The sequence below is a fragment of the Ornithodoros turicata genome, chromosome 7, assembly GCF_037126465.1.
Source record: "Ornithodoros turicata isolate Travis chromosome 7, ASM3712646v1, whole genome shotgun sequence".
Lineage (NCBI taxonomy): Eukaryota > Metazoa > Arthropoda > Arachnida > Ixodida > Argasidae > Ornithodoros > Ornithodoros turicata.
In genome coordinates this window covers 38,016,287-38,038,002 of record NC_088207.1, presented here as the reverse complement: position 1 = coordinate 38,038,002, position 21,716 = coordinate 38,016,287, and the positions used below count along the sequence as shown (strand labels likewise).

Sequence of the window (21,716 nt, the reverse complement as noted above, 5' to 3'; positions counted from 1 at the left end):
CATAAGAGGCATTTGATTGCAATCAACTCAATCTAAGGTTTCTGAAGGTGTTCTAGAACCTTGAATTTCCAATTGACACTGAGCTCTAAGACTGACACCTAAAAGATTCCATACTTAATGACTTGCATGACTTAATGTTAAGTGACTTGCATAAGGCGTGCAGCCAATGATATGTAGCTGGTTTCATTTACATATGGCGTACAAGTTTTATTTGGACCATGATCCAACTAACGTGGGATGCCTCGTATAATAATAAGAAATGGGAGACACTAAATGATACAAAATAAGCACACAGAAACAGTTCAGTACAAAAGGCAAAAGTTCTTTTTTCCAAGATACATAATTAAGATAATTAAAACTCATTACAAGTTGACAGAAGGCCTATCTCCCCTTCATAGGAGTACTCTACATCTAGGGAGTGTAGACATATGAGGTGAGCACATAATTTATGTGAGACACTTCCTGAATAAAAAAATAAATACCACACAAAAATGTGTTGCATACCGAGCTCCTACTCTGGTAAAAACGAACAAAAATATGGGCAACATTAAAAACCGTTAGTCTGTTAAAACGGCTGATTGTCATTGTTGAGTTCATTGCATGCTTATCACCACATCCTTATGCATGCTTCAGTGCTTACTTGATAAGGCTGACATCAGACGGGAAAGGAGCTATCCTAGTGCCTCTCCTTACAGGTGTGCTTGTCTCCACGTCTCTCTGTTTTTTCCCTTTGACAAGTTGCCTTTTCATTTGTGGAACCTTAAATGCGTCGTCCTTCTCAGGTGTGCTCTGTGTCTTCGTTTCTGCATTTTCTATTGATGTCAATGTATCGTTCCCGTCCACTAATAATTTCCCCCTGGGAGACTTCCGTAGAGTTACTGGCCTAGTGGGTGTGGTTTGTGCAGCAAGCTGTTCATTTTCTTTTTTCGAAGTTACCGGGCTCTTTCGGCATGCACGTTTTCCTTTTATGAGTGGACTTTTGAACGCATGCGATGTGTGAGCTTCTACGGCTGAGTTGCCCGCAGAGGACTGTTGTCCTGCCATACCGACTTGCTCACTTTTGCTGTATTTGTCTCCAGGTGTGGGTTGTTGCTCCGCATTCAGGTGAGGCTCTGAACCGTTCAGTCTATCATCGTGCTGAGTCAGATGCCTTTCGACGCCTGTTCCAACTTTATCGATTTTCATTGCTTCATGTAATGTAGCTTCCTCCACTGGCATGTCTGTGGGGGGCTGTACCCCCGACACTGCTTGTTTTAGCTGTTCATGAACTTCAGTTCCCACTGTGCATTCTTCGAGACAGTCGTCTGGCTGACCTTTGTCGGCGTGCGACTTTTGTCTCAACGCACTGTCTCTGAGTCTTCTGGCTGACTCCTGCTGGATATTAAAAATTAATTAAGTTTGCAAGCAATAACATTTGTTTATACTTTATGTGGATGTTAAAAGCAGGGAATAGTAACAGAAACAGAAACGGCATAGTATTTGCAAAATTGGAGCTGGCAACAGTAAAGAAAACAGATTTGTACCACATTCCTCCATTACCGGAAACAAAAATGGAAATGAAAATGACAGGGTAATGGCTGTTACTGTCATGCGAGGACATGAGTGACCTTTTTCTCTCTCTTTATTTTTCGTTGATAACTTATTCCCCTGTAATACTACACAAATGCAATGCAGCAACATGTCAGTACCACATGCAAAGAGAGCTGTACAAAACAGGCTCAACGATATGGCATGTGGATGCGTTTTTTTTTTTTTTTTCATTTCATGTTCGCATGTCAGTGCTGTGGAATTTACACGAAGAAGAAACATTCTCTTTAGCTTTTCTTTTAAATCTCGGAGAGCTTAATCGAAACAAAATTACTTCTGTGGTGTGTACGTCTAATTTTCTCTGAAGCACCACCCTTGGCAATAAAGGGTACTGACAGAGCAAAACCAACCAAACATGTCAGCAAAAAATCCAAACCAAAAACTGCTATATCAACCTTAGTTTTTGCTGAACAAGAACTGAATGAAACTAATGTTCGATGCTTCCTCCCTTTTTTTTTTTTTTGGTGGGGGGGGGGGAGAGATGAGTTTTGGAAACTGATCACATGGCTGATTTAGTTGAACTTGGTGCATTTTCTGAGAGCTTGAGACCGTCCGGTAATTGTGGACAAACCGAGGAATAAAACGGGATGTGCTGTAGTTAGAATGCCTTGCACACAGTCAGTTTTGCTACAGTAACAAAACCTAGCTTTAAAACATCATGTAAAAGTCATTTTCCTACCTGGGATAAGCTATCAAGGCTATCTTTCTTGCTGGCATGTCGTCTTAACAATCCATGCACGCTTGTCAAGCCCAGAATCAAGAGTTCACACACTTTAAGGTACAACATGAATCTACGAGCCTGGTGTGTTTTGTTTAACATTCCACTAAATTTCAGTGCAAGATGCCGTAAGTATGCCTGCTACCATGAGCATCATGATTGGAGGACTGTGGTGGCTAAGTCTGATCGGGCAAGAAAGGAGCAAAAGAAGCGGTGCCTTTCTCGCTTTATGTTGTGGACGACACAATAAATTTAAAAAATGCGTTAGTTTTTGCATTAATGGCTTACCAATGTTTGCAGCACTGCCTGCCTAGTTCTGGAGGTCGTTGGTGTTCCGGGTATCTCTGCTGGAACTTTCTTGTGCACTTTTTCTCTCTCCGCTGTCTCTTTCTCATCCAGCTTCTTCAAATCGAATGCAACCTCGCTGGCTGTATTTTTATCCAATGCTAAAATGTCCTTCACCTCATTCTTGTAGTCCCTCATCAGCTCCCTCAAAAACAGCAGAAGATTGTGCACCAGCGGTGACCTCTCGGCTTCGAGGTGACGTTTGAGCTCTATCACAACCGGTATCACATTCTCAATCAGGTTCTTCTTCACGAAAGTGCTCAGAATATTTTTCCGTGCCGCGTTGAGCACTGCACGACCTGGATCCTCTTCAGTCGCGTCATCGGCTGCTGTGATCGACCTGAGTTTGATCTCTTCGCAGCACAAAACAGCCAGTGCGTCTTTCAGCACGTCGGGGCAGCTTTTGATAAGCGAGTTGCCTTCCTGCATGCAGGGTGCTAAGACATTCTGCGTTATGCTGAGATTCAATTTGAAACGTTCTTCGTCGCTCATGTGGTCGAGAAGAAAGCGATAGATTATCATGCGGTGTTCCGCTTCATTTCTTCCTGCGAGCAAAGAGTCTGTGACAGATTTCTCGAGAGCAACATCGTGCTGTTCCAGGTTTCTGGGGACGTTGTTGAAGTGGTACATCGTCTCTGTGAACCGTTGATAAAAAACGTGCGGATGACGAGCGTACACCTGGATGCCGAGGCCATATTTCGCAAGTTCGCATATCGATCTGCGTTTGTCAACTAGCATCGTGAAGAGGCTGTAGAACAAGGAGCCTCGTAATTTGATGAAGTCCTGCTGCAGGAGCACAAACAGTCTTTCCAGAGTCAGGCGGCGAAGGTCCGGGTTGGGGTCCTTGAGGCAAGCTATGACGTAAGGCAAGTAAGGGTCGACGAGAACCGCGTATCGCTTGCACAGGTCCGCGAGGATCACAATGATATTGTTCCGTATGGTGACATCCTTGGACTTGTCCAGTTCCTTGGCAAGGGCTGCAACAGATTGCTTAGCAAATACTTCGTTTTGAAGGCACATCTTCCCAACCGTAATAAACGCATGTGCACGTATCTGAGGAGTCACAGTTAGTCCCTTCGGATCTGGTTCAGGGTGCTTGGTGGGAGTCTTTCGTCTGCAGGATTTTTTATTCATTTTGGCAGTAGCTCCTGCAAGAGGCACAGAGACGGCAACAGCGTAAGTTGCTTTGACAAATGGGAGAGAGAGAGAGAGAGAGATGGTGGCGAGCTGGTGAATATTCATGTACAAGAATAGAACCCTCGAGCTCGAGGGTGGCAGCTTGAAATCAGCAAATGCACATTTATAGTTGTGTTCAACATAAGAAGGGAAAGAAATCTAGTCCGTCAGCTCTCCAAATATTACTGTGTTGCAGATAGGACGGTTGGACACAGAGAGGTTACGGTCGTCCCTCCGCCAGATAACGGAGTCCATCACGCTCACTCTGCTTCCGCATTGGCTGCTAAGACCGGCCGCACGACACTGCACGAGCCCTCCCCCACGGTGGCACTGCAGTATTTCTCCTGGCACGCTATTGTGTCTCCTTATCTCCAACGGCGTATGTAGACGACGGACTAGATTTCTCTTCCTCCTCAAGTTGAACGCGACTATAGTTGGGTCAGGTACAGTTGCATGGATGAAGCCTTGTGGCACCCCCTGAGAGGGAGACTGGCAAGCTGCACTCTTTGTTCTCATAAACACATGGGAAGGTTGTGTGCCGCAATTTACACTTCTGCTCACTAACAGTTTATGTTCTCACAACTTAAGGAAGGTTGTAAAGAAATTCTATGTCAAAATGTTTTTCCTAGTAATTGCAAGCTGTCAAAATGGACTCAGCTTTCAAGGACGGCTGAATTGCCATATAAAAAAATATTGTTTATTCTGTTTATTGCTCTATATACGGCAAAACACCACTATACAGTGTGTTTCAACTAACGTGAAAAAAAAAAAAAAAATCGTATTAAAAAATGTACTTGTCTGAACCCTATGGGATCAATGCTATTCATCTCAGTGGAGGTTTAGCCATTTACGTCCGAGCACCTTTATCAAATTTAATTAGCGAGAAATCGAATTTTTCTAATCGACAGCCAAAATTTTCCAGTCAACCTTATGTATTTTTGACAGAAATAGAGAGCGCACGCAGGATTTACCGAATTCTTGTACAGAATACATTCCTAACACACACACACACAAAAAAAAAAAAAAAAGAAAAGAAAAAGAACGTCCTTTCGAAGAGCGCAAATTTTCGGCTAAGCTCAGTTCTGCGTCAAGCTAATGCAAAATGTGGTGAAAAGAAAATGGTCACCCTTCCCTTCCTGTTTCTTTTCCTCTCTTCTTTAAGGTAACTTTGCATTGTAACTTATTGTAACTGCATTGTTGCCATTATCAGGGGGAGGTTGGAAAATGAAAAGTGAAAGGGCAGCTACGTGGCCCCCTCACATCGCTGCTTCTTGCGAAGACCTGGGCGTGCGTTCGCTAATTTGTGCCCTTCCAAAGGACGTTTTTCGCAATTTTTCCCAGCTATTACATTGTAGCAGTGAATGTAGAGAGTGAGGTAACACATGCATACCCTTTCTGTATCTGTAAAAAAAAAAAAAAATTAGGGGGGGGGGGAACGTGAGGTTGACTTGGCACATTTCGGAGTTCAATTGGAAAAATTGAATTTCTCGCAAGTTAAATTCGATAAGAGTACTCAGAACTAACGGCAAAATCTTCGCCCGGGATAGATAGCGTTGATCACATAATGTTCAGACAAGCAGATTTTTCAACAGAATTTTATGACACGTTTGGTAAAACACAGCATACACTGTCTATACTTTGAACCAAAACTGAAACTACGCTATGCCTTACCCATCTCACTGTCGTATGGTGCAGAAACACAGCTCTCAACAAGTTCCTGCATTTGTTCTGTGACAGCTTTGGGAGCACGCTGGGCAGCTTCCCCTAGTAGCACAAGGTGGCGTACTATTTGGTCCTCGGAATCTTCTACTTTCACAGAACACTTCAGCAGCACAGGAGACAAATATGCCTGGCAACGCTGCACAGTTCAGTGTTGCTTAATCCACTGTGTCACAGCACCCTTATTTTTGTGCAAGGAAATAACCTAAAGTTCTCCAACTTGATGTAGTGCTTGTTTATCTAATTAAGATTTTTCATCCAAATTAGTTTCAGGGACTACTGAATGTAGATACTTAGATCCGAAGAGACTCTAGTGTGCCATTTATCATGTGTACTCTACGAAGCCTATAACTTGTAAATGTCCACTTAAGTACCGAACTTGTAAATATACATAAGAAGCCAAAATCAAGCAAAATATTAATTGCTAGCACATTTTAATGTAGTAAAAACAACTTACACAATTACAGTTACAATGGCGTATACTTAGGGCCTCGTAATTTAGGGTTAAACACGGTGAAACCCGTTTTCACCCTCAGATTTGCATGTGACAAGATGGCGTATATGCAGGCCAGTGGATGAACTTCATAATGTAAAAGCCTGAGTCTGGGAACACAGAGTGACAACACGAACACACGATTCAGACTTGCATCATCGTCATTTGAGGTGTAAACCCGAAAAATCCCAAAAACTTAGCACAGTGCCAATTCAACCACCAATATGGGTGGTACTGGAGGAAGCTAGGCACTGTACATTTAGCATGGCTGTTCTGCATCTTATGTGCATCTAAAACGCGAGAAGTGCTCATTTCTTTATCTTCCACTTGAGAGTGCCCGACTTTATCCCATTTTACAGCTCCTAACATAAATCCCGCTTCTTGTACACATTAAAAAAAAAAAAAAAACATCAAACCCGGAAACACAAGGGCCTATGTACACTAGATGGTATCAGTGCAACATTCGTAGCGTGAGGTGCATGCAAGAACAACGCACTACTGTCCTAGAGCTACAGTCACCAGCCAATTTATTAGACAGTAAAATTCGTACTGGCCTTTGGGCAACACAACTGTTATCAAACAGCTCCGCACAGAACAAATGTACTTTTGTGTCCAACATTTCAAACCACTTCAAGAAACAGTGTATGCATTTGGGCCCCCGGAGTTACCTAATCTTTCGGTATGTGTGTCTCCCGACAGTTGTGGAGCCACGCTAAACAGTACATTTCAAGCCCCAAACTTTCGGACCGCCCTGACAATGGTTTCAATGATGCAGCAGATGCACGTAAGCAGAGGAAGAGCCTACACGTACATGCTTGACTACACTGCTTCAAAAGTGTGATGCCACTAGGTTTTGAAACGCAGGCAATAAGTTGATGCGGTCGAGACCTTTTATTATGATATTTGATATAACGATAACTCCTGTATGTATTACAATCACAGTGCTGGTTCCTGTCTGCTCACCCACTGAAGTAGTACGTGTAAAAAAGACTTCGAGCGAACGATAGGGATGAAAGTGCTTGCTTGTATGTTGCGATCAGAATTCTCCTGGTAGCCGGTAAAATATGGGAAAACCAGAAAGCAAGACCCAATTTATTAATTTTTTTATTGGAAACAAAGGAAGGAGGCACTTCCGTGAGCCACAGCCTCGAGACGCATCGAAGTGACAGCGCGGTGCATATAACTTGGGATAACTTAGGAGGATTAGACGTGCATGTTGCAGAGCGCGTGACTCGGGAAGGCGCCCGTGATAAATAACGGCAGCTGCTCCCTCTCAACATATTTCCGAAATTAATAATTTTTTGTGCGTACTCTTCCGAGCCTGCGCGCCTCAAAATGTTTTTAACACGTTCTATGCATCCTAGACAACAACGTGTCGAGCAACCTTCAACTGGCCTTGGCACGAAAGTGTTAATGTTTGCCTTCACTCAGAAGGGATTTGGTTGGAATTTGCAAAAAAGCTATTTTGTTAGAATTTTTTTTTTCACCAGGTAGGTCACGTGTCCCATCACAATCTTCAACAGGCGGACACATGGAGCAAAAAATTTTCTTTTACGTCAAAAATAAGCCGGGAGAGCATTGGCTGCATGGAAACAATCAACCACAATTTATTGGTTGGTATTGGGAAAGAAATTGGAGATGGTCGAGCGCAATGTCTTGGACGTTTGGCATGGAATGACCCAAATGTGAGTTGGTAGACAGTTGCACATTACCACTCAAACACGTGTGGATGAATTACCCGTGGACAAGGCACGTACCAATGAACAATGCTGTTCTGATAGTGAGAACTATGATAACTACGACACTAAGAGAAATGACTATGACACTGGATGACTACGGGGTCAATGATCTCAAGAGGTGCAGACCCCCCCACGTGGTGTCAGAGGTAATGCCGTCTTTGGAAAAGCTTCCATGGAATGTGACACAAAGCTGCATCTATCTAGAGCCAGACAAGATGTTTGTGCAAGACGTGTCGATCAAAATGTGTCAGTACTCCACACTTCTGCATCAACATCATCAGCTTTTGACAGCTTTTGAGGCCCGTTTGGATAATTTGAAGAGCGGCTTAGTAAAAAAGCGTGAGCTTTAACCTTAGACTAAAAATTTTGAAGTCTCGATACCTGGGGCACATTTTATGTCTCTCAAATGTCAGAAAAATTAGTTGGTGGCTGTACTCCTAGTACAAAGACTCAAAGTAACAAGATGACTGACCTCTAATGTCCTCTTGCCCCAATTGCCAATAGCTCTGAACCATTTCTCATCATTGCCCTTACACAGGAGGTGACTAAGGGCGCACAGGCAGTCTACCACTTGTGGAAGTACTTCCACGGATAATGTCATATCCTCCAGGCTTTGCTCAAACTCTCCTGGAAAGTAAATGGCCAAAATGGTAAAATTAAGGCCAAGCTTTAGTAGAGGATTGTGAGGGCTTGCATGAGAACCTCCATGCCCATTATGCCCTAAATTTGCATTATTGTCACTTAGGGTAAAACCCTAAAATCACTGACAATGAACCTTGACCCCCTGATCAAACAAAAAAGCAAAAAAAAAGGAAAGAAAGCAAGGGCCTAGTTATTGATGTTAGCAGAAGCATTTCTAACTAACTTTTCACTTAGCATTTTGAGCACCAGCTTACCAATGACATCTTTCAGACGCGATTGCGGCAGGTGATGGGCTGTCTTATGTATGACGAGCAAGACATGGTGCAGAGTGTCCGTGGATGCCACCTTGTCACCCACGCAAGCATGGTTCCAGTACTCTATAGCAAATTCAGCTTCACCTGCAGGGAAACTTGACATAGTCATTGCCCATCACATGCTGCTGATGATAATCCAAAGTTTAATGGCACAGCAGTACCATCACATGCTGCTCTTAAAAGGAAAAGTTAGCTCCTGAGCATAATTAACTAAATATGTTCGAAGCCAACCACCCCTGCTACAGCCCCTTTTGATTAAACTTTATGCATTTCAGGAGTAATGCATATTCTGTGGTGAGAATCATCAGTGGGTCAGCACCTATGGAAAGGATCAAGCATGGGAATCTCCTCATCTGTGGCGTCTCCGTGTCATTTCATCAGGACAGCAACGCGCGAGTGTCCTGTTCTAAGCCTCCTCCGCACGTATTCTCTGCAGTGGGCCGCGAAGAATTCCGCATCAGGAGCAACCCAGGTAAATCTCTCGCACGACTGAGGTCGCCCAAAAATGGTGCTGAGGGTCGTCCTCGTGCCCCCTTTCCCATCGCAGTGCCATCACACATTCATAGGGCCTTGTGTGTTTGCGTTTTATATATTTGTTGAACATTGGGCGTTATTCCAGGAGCCAAAAACAGGGTAAGATCGGTCAATATCAGGTGGAAAAGCAGATTTTCTGGTGGAAAATAAAAGGAGAGAGCTTCTCGCATTTTAGATGAACATGAGATGAGGAATGGACGTGCCGAATGTGCCGTGCTTAGCGTTCTCCAGCGCTCGTATTGGTGGCTGAATTTGCACTTTGCCACGTTAGTTTTTGGGCACTTTCGCATCTTAACCCGCGGGGGAGGGGAAGAATGGGTTTTACTGGGTTTAAACATAAAACACAAGGCCCTATGCATTCATCTCTCTGCACAGGAATTTCAAACCGTGTGGTGGCCAATGAGGCCTGTAATAAATTATACAGCTCAAACCACTGAGTAATAAAGCAGGGACAAAACAAAATCTCCAAAAATGCAAATTAGTGCCTATCACTGTAAGATCTTAAAACTATCACTGTAAGATTAAATGCAGTACAATAAGGATATCACAAAGTTTTCTAAGCAGCATCTTATGCCTTAAAAATGCTTACCTAAATCTGTGAAAAGTGCATACTTGGAGGCCAGAAGCCATGCTGGTGCATTGTTTACCCCACCGATGTGTGGCTTCAGTCGCTTCAGCACACCAGTTCTAACAATTGAAATACAAGTAATTTCTCTGTTAGCAGTCTGAAGTACTCGTGCGATTAGAGCATGAAGGCCGTCATCGAGCTGAAGCAATGGATCGTCAATTGACAATTCAATGCAAGTTGATGTGGCAACATCACAGCACAGAAGTCAGCGTAAATAAATGTGGCACAGTTTTTCTAGTTATAGCACAGCAAAGTACTTATACAATAAAATATATCTACTACCCACCTCAGCTTGCCATTTCTTGCTAGGATGCCAACGGCCTTTTGCAAGTACTTGTGGTATTCCGAGAAATCCTGTTGCGTTAAATGGCACAAGAGACGCCACGTCAAGTCATGGCCTCCAGGACCACTGGTTTCAAATAAGGGTGCTATGAGCACAGACTCCACCATGTCCACTGCCTTCTCCTGTAGGATGAGTTTGATACACAAAAGTTGGTCTTTCCAGAGCTTGTATAAGCATTTCATAATCATTTATTGCATTTAAACAAAGAAGGACGTTTAATAAGGAGGCTATTACAGGGACAGTCACATCCGTTCCAGCCGATTTCAAAATATAGTGTCATTATATTCCTCGTGTACCACTGACCACGGCATCGAAAATCCTATGCAAAAGAGTGGCTCAGTTTGACTGTTATTCGACGGAATATGTGAAAAGAGCAGACGACGGATGTTGAGACTATGCAGGAATTCCCTATATAGAAAAACGGGAAAACGTCACTTCCTAAGGACCAATGAGGGCGCGACCTTGAAAAAAGGAATGCCGCTGCCACGCAGGTGTCTGGATGGCGCCTTTTTCCTCCGAGTGTCGCCCTCTCACTCCTCCATTTAGGGAGTGACGTCGCGCCACCGGAGAACTCTGCGGAAGCAGTGCTGATCTTTAAAATTTGTTTATTTAATATCTAAGCACTTTTGGAACAAAAGATTCAACCGGGTAGATTGCCAGCCGATGGCGAACATAGTGGTATCAGTTGCATAGAAATAGATAATTCATAAGTAACCAGTAACAGGTTACTTTGAACGATAGTAGCAGGAATGCACACCTGTTTGCTTCACTCCAGAGCAAATGTTCATGCAATTCAAACTATGCAGCACTGCAGACCTAATATTACTAATATTAAGTGCATACCTGCACTGAAGTTTCACCATCCAGCACAGCTGGTAAGGCACCTTCCAGCCAGAAGGGTAGAAAAGCATCGCAACTTGAATGAACCTGTAGGCACCGTGTAAGGCACTGCAGAGCTTGCTTCCGTACCAACACAGCGGGGTCGCGGCATCTGTCCTGCATTATCTACAACAAAAATATCCTGTGAAATGGGGGCACTAAAAAAATTTCTCTTAGCAGAACGAAAAATCCCATTATCTTGAGACCAACACAAAAGGAATGGAAGTCATCTATTGTTTCTTTTGTGAGTGAAAGGATATGCAATTTATACTTTCCTTCTCTCTCTCCTTTGTGAGGAGGCCCACAGTGCCGAGCGTCCTCTCATTGGCAGTGATGGGCAGTACTTGAAGTACTTGGTACTTAATTAGTACTTAAAGTACTTTTACTTTACTTCAAGTCATCCTGCTGAACAATACTTTCTACTTTACTCAAAGTACTTTTTGCTGTACTTTCCACTGAAGTACTTCAAGTGTCCTTCTGTGGGCCTTGCTAGCTCGCTGCATGACAGCCGGTGCCGCATGCCACCGCTGTGCTCACAGCAGTGCACCTTCACCTATTTTAGCCAGTTCGCAATGTTATCGGAGCCGATAAGTTAGCATGTCTCAAACTGCTCCTCCGCGTTGTTTGCTCATGCATATAGCGTCAGTCTGTGGTTTATCTGAGAGGTTGCATTTGAACGTATGCATGTGCATATTAGTCCCTGTAAAGAGCTAAAAGGCGTGGCATGAGAACAGCGTGTATTAATATATATTAATTAATTAAATAAATAAATAATGTATTAAATAATTAATGCATTAATTAAGCTGAGAGCTAGAATGAAGAAGAGGATATGCGTTAGATTCAAAGAGCGACCATGCATACATACATTAAATCCACGCATTATTTTAAAATGCTGCATTATTTGTACTGTTACCAGCTACCTTTTGAAGCTTACGTAGGGGGCATAGTACAACTCGTAACGCGTGGTGTTCGTTAATATGACAATTCGCTTTGTGACCAAAATCAGTGGGAATGACCGTGGTCATGTTAACAAGCTTTGACTGTAACTGCAAAATTGATTAACGTTTCAACCTGTCCGCCCCCTAAGCAAGCGTGGAAATGCGAAAACTGGCACCTTCATGTACTTTTCCTTCAGAAAGTCTGTCGAAGCGCATAGCACGTTCTCCAACACGCCGAGGGCAGTACGTCGGACGTGCACTTTATCATCTTCAACTCGCAACGCCAACATCTGCATGACTTGTGAGAGGTGGTCTGCTCGCACAGTCGGGCCTTCGTTCTCCTGTGCTGTGGCTGCCGACTGACAGATCAGAGGCACCCATCGAGAAGGCGGCTCACTGGTCACACTTGTCAACACACCAAGCGCCTTTGTTTTCACTGTTGACGCTTTGTCGTTGCAACGACCCATCGCAGTAAGCAGTAAGCTGGCCCTCCTGCGGGTGAAAGTACCTCTTGATGTGCCAGTCACATACACTACAGCCTAAGTATTCTACATAGGTTAACTGTCGTACACAACTGACTCGAACACAACACGATCAATATTCGAAGAACAAGAACAGAGACAGCGTTTTACACCCTCCCCTCCTAAATGATGCATTGCTATTAAGTACACTCCACAGGTGTAGCATGTTATGCAGCAGGACCCAGAAAATAAAGTGTGTTTCTTCCTTCGTAAGTAATATAGAGCCTGTGTCAAAGGATTCTTGCTCGTCGAGTTTCTAAAACTAGAAATGCTTCTAGTGTTCTCCTCAGGTAATGGCGTTTAAAAAATAAATAAAGGAGCTAGCCTGCACCATCCTACATAAATGTCCAAACTGTCATGCAGTACAGCAGGAAGGGAGTTGCCTCAGGACAGAAGCCGCCGATATTTCGAACAGAGACTGTTCTTCTTCTGGGCACCGTCCTCATCATTGGCATGGTATTTAAAGGGTTAGGTGTGACGTGTTTAAAGGTTCATGCGAATTGTGGGTCAACAGCCCGGAGGGAAGAAAGGTCCGTACGGGTTTTTACGGTGGGAGTGAATGGCTGCTTTGTTAGAGTGTGGAGGGGATTATGTGAACGTAGTGATCTAGGCTACAGACCGGTTGCAGAAAAATGGAGGGTTCACGAACACGTGGACGAAACGGGACAACAGGCAAGAATTCGCAAGCATAGCGAAAGATAAGGAGGTTAGTGGTTACGTGGGGAAAATTCCAGAACGAGCAAATTTTTTTTTTTTTTTTTTAATATATATTTGTAATACAAAGTTGTGGCATGCAATAAAGAGAGCAGAAAGCAGTGGCCATGCAGAACATAACAGATGATAATGGAGGTAGATGGGAAAAGCATATTTTATTTTTGAAGTGTTTCTAGGGTGCCTTGTGATTTGTTGATACCGGACGGGTGAAGAGCGTTGAACTTGTATATGAGATAAGACTCCCTATCACATCTGTCACGTGTGGATCTAAACCCGGTTTCTAGAATATATAGTTTAATGTTGTCAAAATTGTGACCAGGAACGTTAAAGTGTTCGGCGACTGCTTTGGGGAGTTTGTTGGACGTGTCGGTTCTGTGTCCGGTAAGGCGGTTGTTCATTTGTTGGCCGGTTTCACCAATGTATTGCATAGAGCAGTCGCCGCATTCAATGCAGTATATAACATTGGAGCTTGTGCATGTGAATGCGTGGTTAACGGGGTGGGTGTAATTGCTCGCAGTGCTTTTGATGGAGTTAGCGTGTTGAACGTGCTTGCATGTTTTGCAGCGCGGGAGGTTGCAGGGTCGTGTTCCCGTGCAGTACAGCAGTTATACTACTTCCGTTTCATCCGTGGAAGTTTTCCCAATACAGTAGACACCTTGTCTTCCACGAGAATTTCGAAGTGATAGCAGAGGTTTGTAGACAACATTTAACCTGGCATTAGGAACCACATATAACAGCATATGTTAGCCGACACTGACACTTGCCACGATTCAAGTTCTCTCAGTTCAAACATAATAGCACAGTCAGAGTTTAGGACGTAGAGGCACCAGTGGTTTATCCAGAATCCCAAGCACGAAGGGGTGTTAAAAAAATTGAGGGGGGGTCATTATTATAGTTACGTCATCGCAGCTTAACATATCATTACAGACATGTGTCTAAAACTGAAATCGCAAGGGCACCCCCTGTAGGGTGTACATCGGTGAAAAAGTTAGGGAGTGTCACTGAACATTTGGGGGGCTGTTAAGGGGTGTAGGGGGGGGGGGGGGTATGGATAAATTACTGAGAGGCACTCACAACTACAAACCTCAACTACAACTAGGGCTCTATTTTTCCTTCCCCTCGAGAGTGGTTTTGTGTTTCAAAAATCAACCTCGATACGAAACACCCCCTGAGCAGAGTAAAACCTTTGTGCTTTCCTCGAGTACTACACCGTAGCTTTGAAGCTAACTCGAAGACCAACGGCTCCTCGGGTGAAGGAGCGCTTCTTTCCTCCACTCAGTAGAGTCAAGGATCGTTTTAGAATACGGCCACTATTCAACTACTGCTGCTTAAACTACGCTCGTTTAATTCTACACTTTTTTCGCTCACCCGTCTCCAACTCTGTCCTCCCAGATCAGTAACGCCGTCATCTCCAGAGCAAAGATCCGCAGGTTATTATGGGAAGAGTGCAGAAGCTTTTCAAACCAGCTTACTAGTGCTGAAAATCGTTCATCACTCAAGGCCTTCATAAGTGTCATGACGGCTTGAGCAGTCTTCAACCGAAAGTCGGACTTATCCACTGCCTCAAAGGCCAAGTTGGTGATCAAAATTTTGATGACGTCTTCCATGTCACCCTCGTTGTGGTGCTCCACGATGTGCAAAAAAAATGAAATAGTGTGGTCACGAATGTTTGAAACTGTTCGCGATACAGTTGTACCAGTCCCCGACACCATGAGTATGTTGGGCATCAAGTGCTTTGCAATGGTAAGGAAATTGTCTGCAGGGCATCCATGTAGTGGAAGGCACAGTTGTTTTAAAGTTGCATACGCATAAAGCGTGTGGTACTTGTAGTGACAATGCCGTAGCTGCGACATACTGCTAAATGTCAGGTGCGAACCTGGAATGTCGATCTGTGTGAGCTCGCAAACTTGCTGAATTACAGCCTCTGCGAGTTCACCATGAGGCAGCATGCTGAATGACTGTAGCAAGAGGGCAAAATCTCTCAAGCAATCAGTCATACACGTGAGGTGATCGTAAAGGGCTTCTTTGGAAATTTCTTCGTTCTCGTGGTGCGAGCTCCCCGAGGTTGCACTTAAGGATGAGTCATCGTTCTGCGACGCCCGTTTCTTTCCAGCATTTTGGCGGCCGCTTCTTGAGGGCTGTGATCCCTTGTGTGAAGTGTCGCTTGTCAGAAGGGAAGTAACATTTCTGTCTGGCAGACGAAGGCACTGAACGGCGCGCTCAAAAAGGCTTTCCTGGAAAATGCCGTAAGCTCTGCTACCAGGAACGAGGATTAGGTTGAAGTATAGCTTCACAAAGCTCAGGGCAATGTTTTTCTGATTGAGAGAAGCCGTAGCTGTGCTCCCTAATACAATGCCGCCATACAACAGCCCCAACAGCGTTTTGTGATGCACGCCACTATCCATAAGTGTTTTCCACAGCTCGTCATCCTGACCATCGTTTTCTTGAGGTGATGGTACACGGTGCCACTGTTTACAAGCGTCACAAGCATTACAGATTTGGTTAATGAGTGAGGCCACATTCCCGTCATCCAGTTCAAAACTTAGGTTTGGAGGAGTTACGTTCGTGTACTTGCCGTCCCACGCTATCTCAATCCACTCTTCTTCTAGAAGATCCAGAGGAAGTTCTGTGAAAACAGCAACGGCGTTACCCGCCACACTTTCGAAATCCGCCATGGCATTTGAATAAATGCGGCGTCGTTATGTGTTATGTCACTGCGTTACGCTACACTGCAGCGCTGAGCAAGTGTCAAATAACACTTGAAGAGCTCTGCCACAGTAAGCAGGCATTTGCGAGAAGTACTTCCAAAGCACTACCTCATTGAAGCGATGGTTCACTGAATACGGAAAAACCTCCTTTCTCCTTTGGCGCCACTAAAAATTGTAACGGCCCACGCACCAATGTACGTAGACTGCGGATGTTGAATCGTTGAATCTCTCTGTTGGTGTACGCAAATTTCTGTCTTGCATTATTTGTACATTGTCTTCGTTTGCTTTTTACATTATCAACAATTACAAACTCTAAATTCACGAGAGTGCTTAATTCCGTCCTTCCAGGCCGAAGGAGGAAACTATAAAAGAGAACAGCGAGCAAATCGACAAGAGTGGACAGCACGGAGGCCGCCATCTTGTGAGAGGCAGTTGCAGTCTTTATGTTGTGTTTTGGCTCACTTCCCCAAAACGTCAAAGCAGCCCATAAAGCCAGCAGATCCAACGTTTGTCGGCATCCCCCCCCCCTAGAAATCGCGCACCCGGAGATGAATATCCTTGCGCACACCGCTACCCCCTGCTACAGAACTTCAGTACAAGGTACAAGGTTCTACCCATCTAAGTACAAGGTACAAGGCGTACAAGGTACGCAATCATGCCTCCTCTCACTCCTTCGGTGGTTTTGTTTTGCACAAAATATTCTCTTCTACAGCGATGCATTTCTACTGTACGGCAAACAGGGAGGATTTTCGGGAGGAAAATCCTAGGATTTTCGTCTCGGGAAAGGGGGGGAGGGGGTCCGTAGGCGGGTGTGACACCCACATTTGCTGCTTTTCTGGCTTTTTCTTTTTGTCTCTCTGGCAGGCATTTTGGGGGTGTTGCAAGGTTTTGGGGGCAGTAGGGGGTGTTGGGAAAATGCCTTACGGAGACGTCTGCACATAACCCCGTCTAATAATTAACAAATAATGTGTCAATGTATCATTCATTAGGCACATAAAAGTAAGAGCACGCTGTTGCCGTTCTAGCCCTGAACAGGCAATCCAGAGGATGTGGGTTCGAGTACTGCCGCTGGCTAACCTTTTCAGTAACTTCTTTCTTCAAGGAAAGCTTGCGGCTGCGAGTAGTGGTTTGGTAGTTATAGCGGTGCTCTTATTTTTGGCTCCACCAGATGAGCGCTGCCGTTTTTGCAGTTGTGTGAGACAGGCGCACAAGAGCGCGTTTGCTGCTTCTACTTTGCTAGAGACTTAACATGCATTTACTAGCTCTTGAATTAGAGGCTCCGTGCAAAAGTGAGATATCAGAATGGGAGACAATCCTCTTTGAATGCCACTCTGTTACTTAGAAGTCCTGAGACGCGAGCACGTGCGTTAAGATATCCATCGTCGAGTTTTCCTATGCAAACGAGCCGCAACCGAAATCGTGCGCCTCAGGAGCGCGGGGAGCACAGCCAACGCCACCTAGGTACAGAAGACCTGCTTAAGGCCCCCTCTCACTCCTTCGCACGTAGTAGCAGGCACGGTTGTAGCAGCCAGCCAAGATGTCATCCAATCCCCGCAGGCGATTTTGAAATACAGGCTTTCTGCGGCTACCAGTGACTGCATGCCCACGCGACTGATGCCGGCTCGTCTCCAGAGCTGCGGCAGCTGAAAGCAACGACGTGGTTGGCGGACTTTTAAAGGACTATCGCACCCGTCGCGGTCGATTCCGAAACTAGAGTGCCATTTTACTCCTCGTTCACCACCGACGCGAATGAGTGATGGTGTCTGCGGCTCGCGGAGATGTCTGAGATCGGCTCGTGGAATGCCGTTTTTGGTTAGCGTCGTACGTGTTTGTACAGCCAGGAGCGTAACACCGTTTTTACGGAGCATGGTCATGTCAGCCCTCACACTGGTAAGCGAAAGTCGGCGTATCTACCGAGGTCTTTTCACTGAGTATATTGCGGTGCGAACGCGAAGAAGACGCCCTCGGAGACATTCTCACCTGCGCGTCGACGGAAACACGGCTCTTCGGCAGTTCCCAGGCTCTGATCGCCCTCTCCAAGAAACCACCTACGAATGCGGTGATTTTCACGGACCCGAAAACAGTCATTTACCGATTGTCGCATGGCCACGAGCGTTGTCTCATCGCCGACAGTGCCCGCACACAAATTCAGCAGCTAGCCAGCCAAGGCAAGCACCATTGCGCACCAGTGGCTACCTCCACACAAAGGCGTGCCGGGAAACGAGCAAGCTGATCGACTTGCAAAAGAGGCTGCCCAGACACAGACGGTCTTCAGGACTCCTCTTGACCAATACGTCTGTCGACAGGCCATAAGGTGCCACGCCTGGTCATTCAATCCCGACAAACCTACAGCAGAGTGCACAGCAGCGCCTTTTACCGTCACTTCGGGCCTCAGCAGGGACGACGCCTCACTGCTACTGCGCGTAGCCGCACGTCCAGCGCAAGGACTCGAAAGTTCAAGTATAAATGGGGCCGCAGAAACGACCCCAGGTGGTTCACCTGCCTGCAACAGACCGGAGACGCTAACACATATCATATGAGCTGTGATGGTTATTCGGAAGAGCGCCGCGAATTGTTCAAGGCGCTCCGATCTGTGAGCATTGCGGAGACTTCCTTGATGGACGTCATCTACCTCATGTGCAGCTGTGACCACCGGAAGGTCGTCCGGCAAGGACTCCTCGCCTTTCTGCGGCACACAGGGTTGCAAACACGCCCCTAACCTACCTATGACTCAACACTCTTCCTCCTTGCAACGCATAACATACCTTCCCCAAGGTGCCACTAGAGACTTTGCGAAATCTTCATACATTGACAATTGTTCTCCTGTGTTCCGACTTTTCTTAACTTTACCTCCCAGGACTAGTGCCGCTCCCTCAGTGCTCGCCGTATGACATACTCGTAGTCTTTGCTGCCGACATGCGCTGTCGCGCGTGAGCACGACCAGCTAGGCCTCCAGAGACAAGACTCCCCGAGTGACCAGGTTCGCGTACCTTTCTTATTTTTATTTATTTCATTTTTTTATGAGCAACTTGCCGCCATTATGACAGGCAGACCGCTCATTATCAACGGCATTCCACTCCACTCTACTGGGTGCTGATCTGCTGTCCAGATCAACCGCTATGCGAACCAGATAAGCCAACGGCGATGAAGGTCATACGCTCCACAGGCGCGCGGTTTTGCTTTCGGCTCATTTGCATAGCAATATTCGGCAATGGATATTTCAACGCACGGGATCATTTCAGGATAAAAAAAGAAGAATGGCTTTTAACGAGGTTCCGTCTCATTCTGCTCTCTCAAGCTTGCCCGAAAGCCCCTAATTAAAGAGCATCATCATCATTATCAGTATCTTATAGTAGTTACATATCGAGGGCATGTCCACCTCGCCGCATTGCTCAACTGCAAAGAAAGGTTATCTACGCTGCTCTCATAGCTTTTTTTTTTCTAAGTCGTGTGCGGATAAAAATTTATTCCGAGCAGCTGTACCACATTTGGTACTCGCAACTTTTTGCTACGCACGAGTTCGTATTCCAAGTACACAATAACCTTAACTAAGAACCTTCCTCGGTGGAGCCATCCTGGCGTCTGGCGCTTTCCACTCCCGCCACCTGCATCACCACACCTCACGTGATACCCAACGTCTGCTCTTGTACTCTCAGAACGCCGAAGGACGCGCTCGAGCACTGTGCTTGTCTCACGTCACCTTTCGTGACGGTGTCGTGGGTGTCGTTTACCGCTATCAACCTTACTTATTTGTCGTTTACTATACTATATCCATGGCAGAAAACATAAATAACAAAATAACAAAAAAAGACAGCATCGTTGCGCAGATGTATACCAGAATGTCATTTGAATAATCCGCATTATTTAATGCTTACGGTTGTATCTGACTGTCCTAATACACCGGTACGCTCAGTCAAATACAAGGGGATGAAGCATGCAGATACCCCACACGACAGTTACGAAATATGCATGGCAGTTCAGTTCGGGCACCGGTGAACATCAAGTGGCTTCGCGCCACACCACGCATTTGTTCGCAGGATTCATACCAGTTCCCACAGGACAGCGAAATGTCTCTTGAAATATTTTGCTGTTCCAAAGCGGGACGTTTGCATTTCTTGAAGCGTCAGATATCAAGGTGCCGTTATCAATTGCATGTTCCTTGCAAAACCTAAGAGCATAGTAGACAAAGAAAAGCTGAGTGGTTCCATAGCCCTGGAAATTTTCAAGCCGTACGTCAGTTTTCCGTGCCTTTTTGTAGACGTTGAGCACAGGCGTCATGACTGCGGTGGTCTCTAACATCTCTGCTGCTCCAACAGGATTGATGTCGTACTCCTGTAAGCACACTTGATAGCTCTTCATGAACGAACTGGTGAGATTGGGCCACCACCCGACTCGCGCAGTCGCGTTATCGGCAAAGACTTCGTGCAAGAGCATGTGCAGCACACAGCGCAGAATCCGCACGCCAGCATGAGGGAGCTGAAAGACTTCGCCACCACCAGCATTGGCCAGCGACAAGTTGAACAGTAAAGGCGGAAGGTACACAGTGCGACCATTGTACCTGCAATCAGTATCGAACACGGACCCTACCCACTGTTCTTCCGTACCCTGTTGGAGAGCCTCATAGGCACTATGGCCACGCAGTGTGTAGAAGGAGAGTAGACCCTGTCCAGGAGAAATCTTTGGCATTCTCCGAAGGAAATCCTGTAGCTTTTCTTTCTCAGCCAGCCACAGAGGGTAGAAAATTATAAAATCAGTATCGTTGATTATCTTTCTGGCTTGATTCCTTGAAGACTTGTCGAAGGTTGGCACGTTATCTAACGAACGACTCAATTCTTCGGTCAGTGCCTTCAAATGCCGTTGAATGGCGTCAATCTTAAAATCTTCCTGCAAGGCCAGACGACTGGCGTGCGCAAACAACTTCGGAATGGCACGCTCTGCTGTTCTAAGACAAAGCTTCCATCGTGGCAAGGAAGGTCGTTGTGTTTTGTAGATGCTATGGACGAGACGATCAGTGAGTTGGTGGCCGACGGAAGGCGCGAAAGCAGACGCTTCCAACATTAGACGCACCCCTATGTAATTTAAGACGATGTATTGTTCCGTTTGGCGAACGAGATTAAGTAGTCGGTCGAGAAAATATGTCGAATCAATCATCACTTCAGTGTCGTCACCAATGCCATCGTACGCATATTTCATAAAACTGTAGAGTTCTGCATATTCCTTGAGCGCCACTACTTTGTACACGTGCTGCTTCGGTATGACATCCCGGTAGTAAGACAGCGCTTCTAGCTCTGCTGCAAAATTAGCAATTTCCTGCGAGTACTTTGATGGTCTTCGTTGTTTCTTTAGCGCTGTCAAAGAAATGTAGGCAGTGGAATTGTAAAACTGTGTCGTTTCCGCGTGGTTTCCAGCATCAGGGGACAGTACAGTTGGATGTCCGACGGCCAGGACAGCCACGTTTTTAAACGGGTTAATTGTCTTTCGAACACTGAGGAGTGTTTCGGTGCCCGATATCCTCAATACTTTTCCTGATATCTGCCATACGGATATGTTCTTCGGGGTAGAAGTGAAAGGGAAGTCATCTAGCATCGCCAACCAAAGAAGGTCCAGCATCGGGTTCCAATCTTCGGTGTCGGTTTGCTTCATATCCATGCATTCGTTGAAGATATTCAGTAGCGGTTCGAATTCATAGTGGCTGCTAGACTGAACTAATAGTGTCTT

The 21,716-nt window shown here is 45.5% G+C and overlaps 1 protein-coding gene across 2 annotated transcripts; it reads right to left on the bottom strand.

Annotated features, from left to right (window-relative positions):
* Nucleotides 1–301: 301 nt before the first annotated feature.
* On the bottom strand, nucleotides 302–16,187 carry LOC135401021 (condensin-2 complex subunit D3-like). Of its 2 annotated transcripts, none has more exons than XM_064633121.1 (10): nucleotides 14,659–16,187; nucleotides 12,232–12,547; nucleotides 11,082–11,243; nucleotides 10,182–10,360; nucleotides 9,857–9,954; nucleotides 8,674–8,817; nucleotides 8,250–8,404; nucleotides 5,498–5,684; nucleotides 2,594–3,798; nucleotides 302–1,374 (listed from the first exon to the last, which is right to left on the bottom strand). In XM_064633121.1, the coding sequence occupies exons 1-10, from the start codon at nucleotides 15,963–15,965 to the stop codon at nucleotides 637–639; spliced, it is 4,491 nt and encodes a 1,496-aa protein (XP_064489191.1). In that variant the 5' UTR covers nucleotides 15,966–16,187; the 3' UTR covers nucleotides 302–636. The 2 variants fall into 2 exon arrangements, with proteins under 2 accessions (XP_064489191.1, XP_064489192.1); XM_064633122.1 differs by having other exon boundaries at nucleotides 302–1,371.
* Nucleotides 16,188–21,716: the final 5,529 nt, after the last annotated feature.

Bases quoted from the DNA above. Each gene is read 5' to 3' on its own strand.
- LOC135401021 (XM_064633121.1), bottom strand. From the start codon at position 15,965: ATGGCGGATTTCGAAAGTGTGGCGGGTAACGCCGTTGCTGTTTTCACA. The intron at 12,548-14,658 runs GTGAGCGAAAAA...TTTCACCCGCAG, and splicing joins GAGGACAGAGTTGGAGACGG to GAGGGCCAGCTTACTGCTTA. The intron at 8,818-9,856 runs GTAAGCATTTTT...GTTTCCCTGCAG, and splicing joins TGCACTTTTCACAGATTTAG to GTGAAGCTGAATTTGCTATA.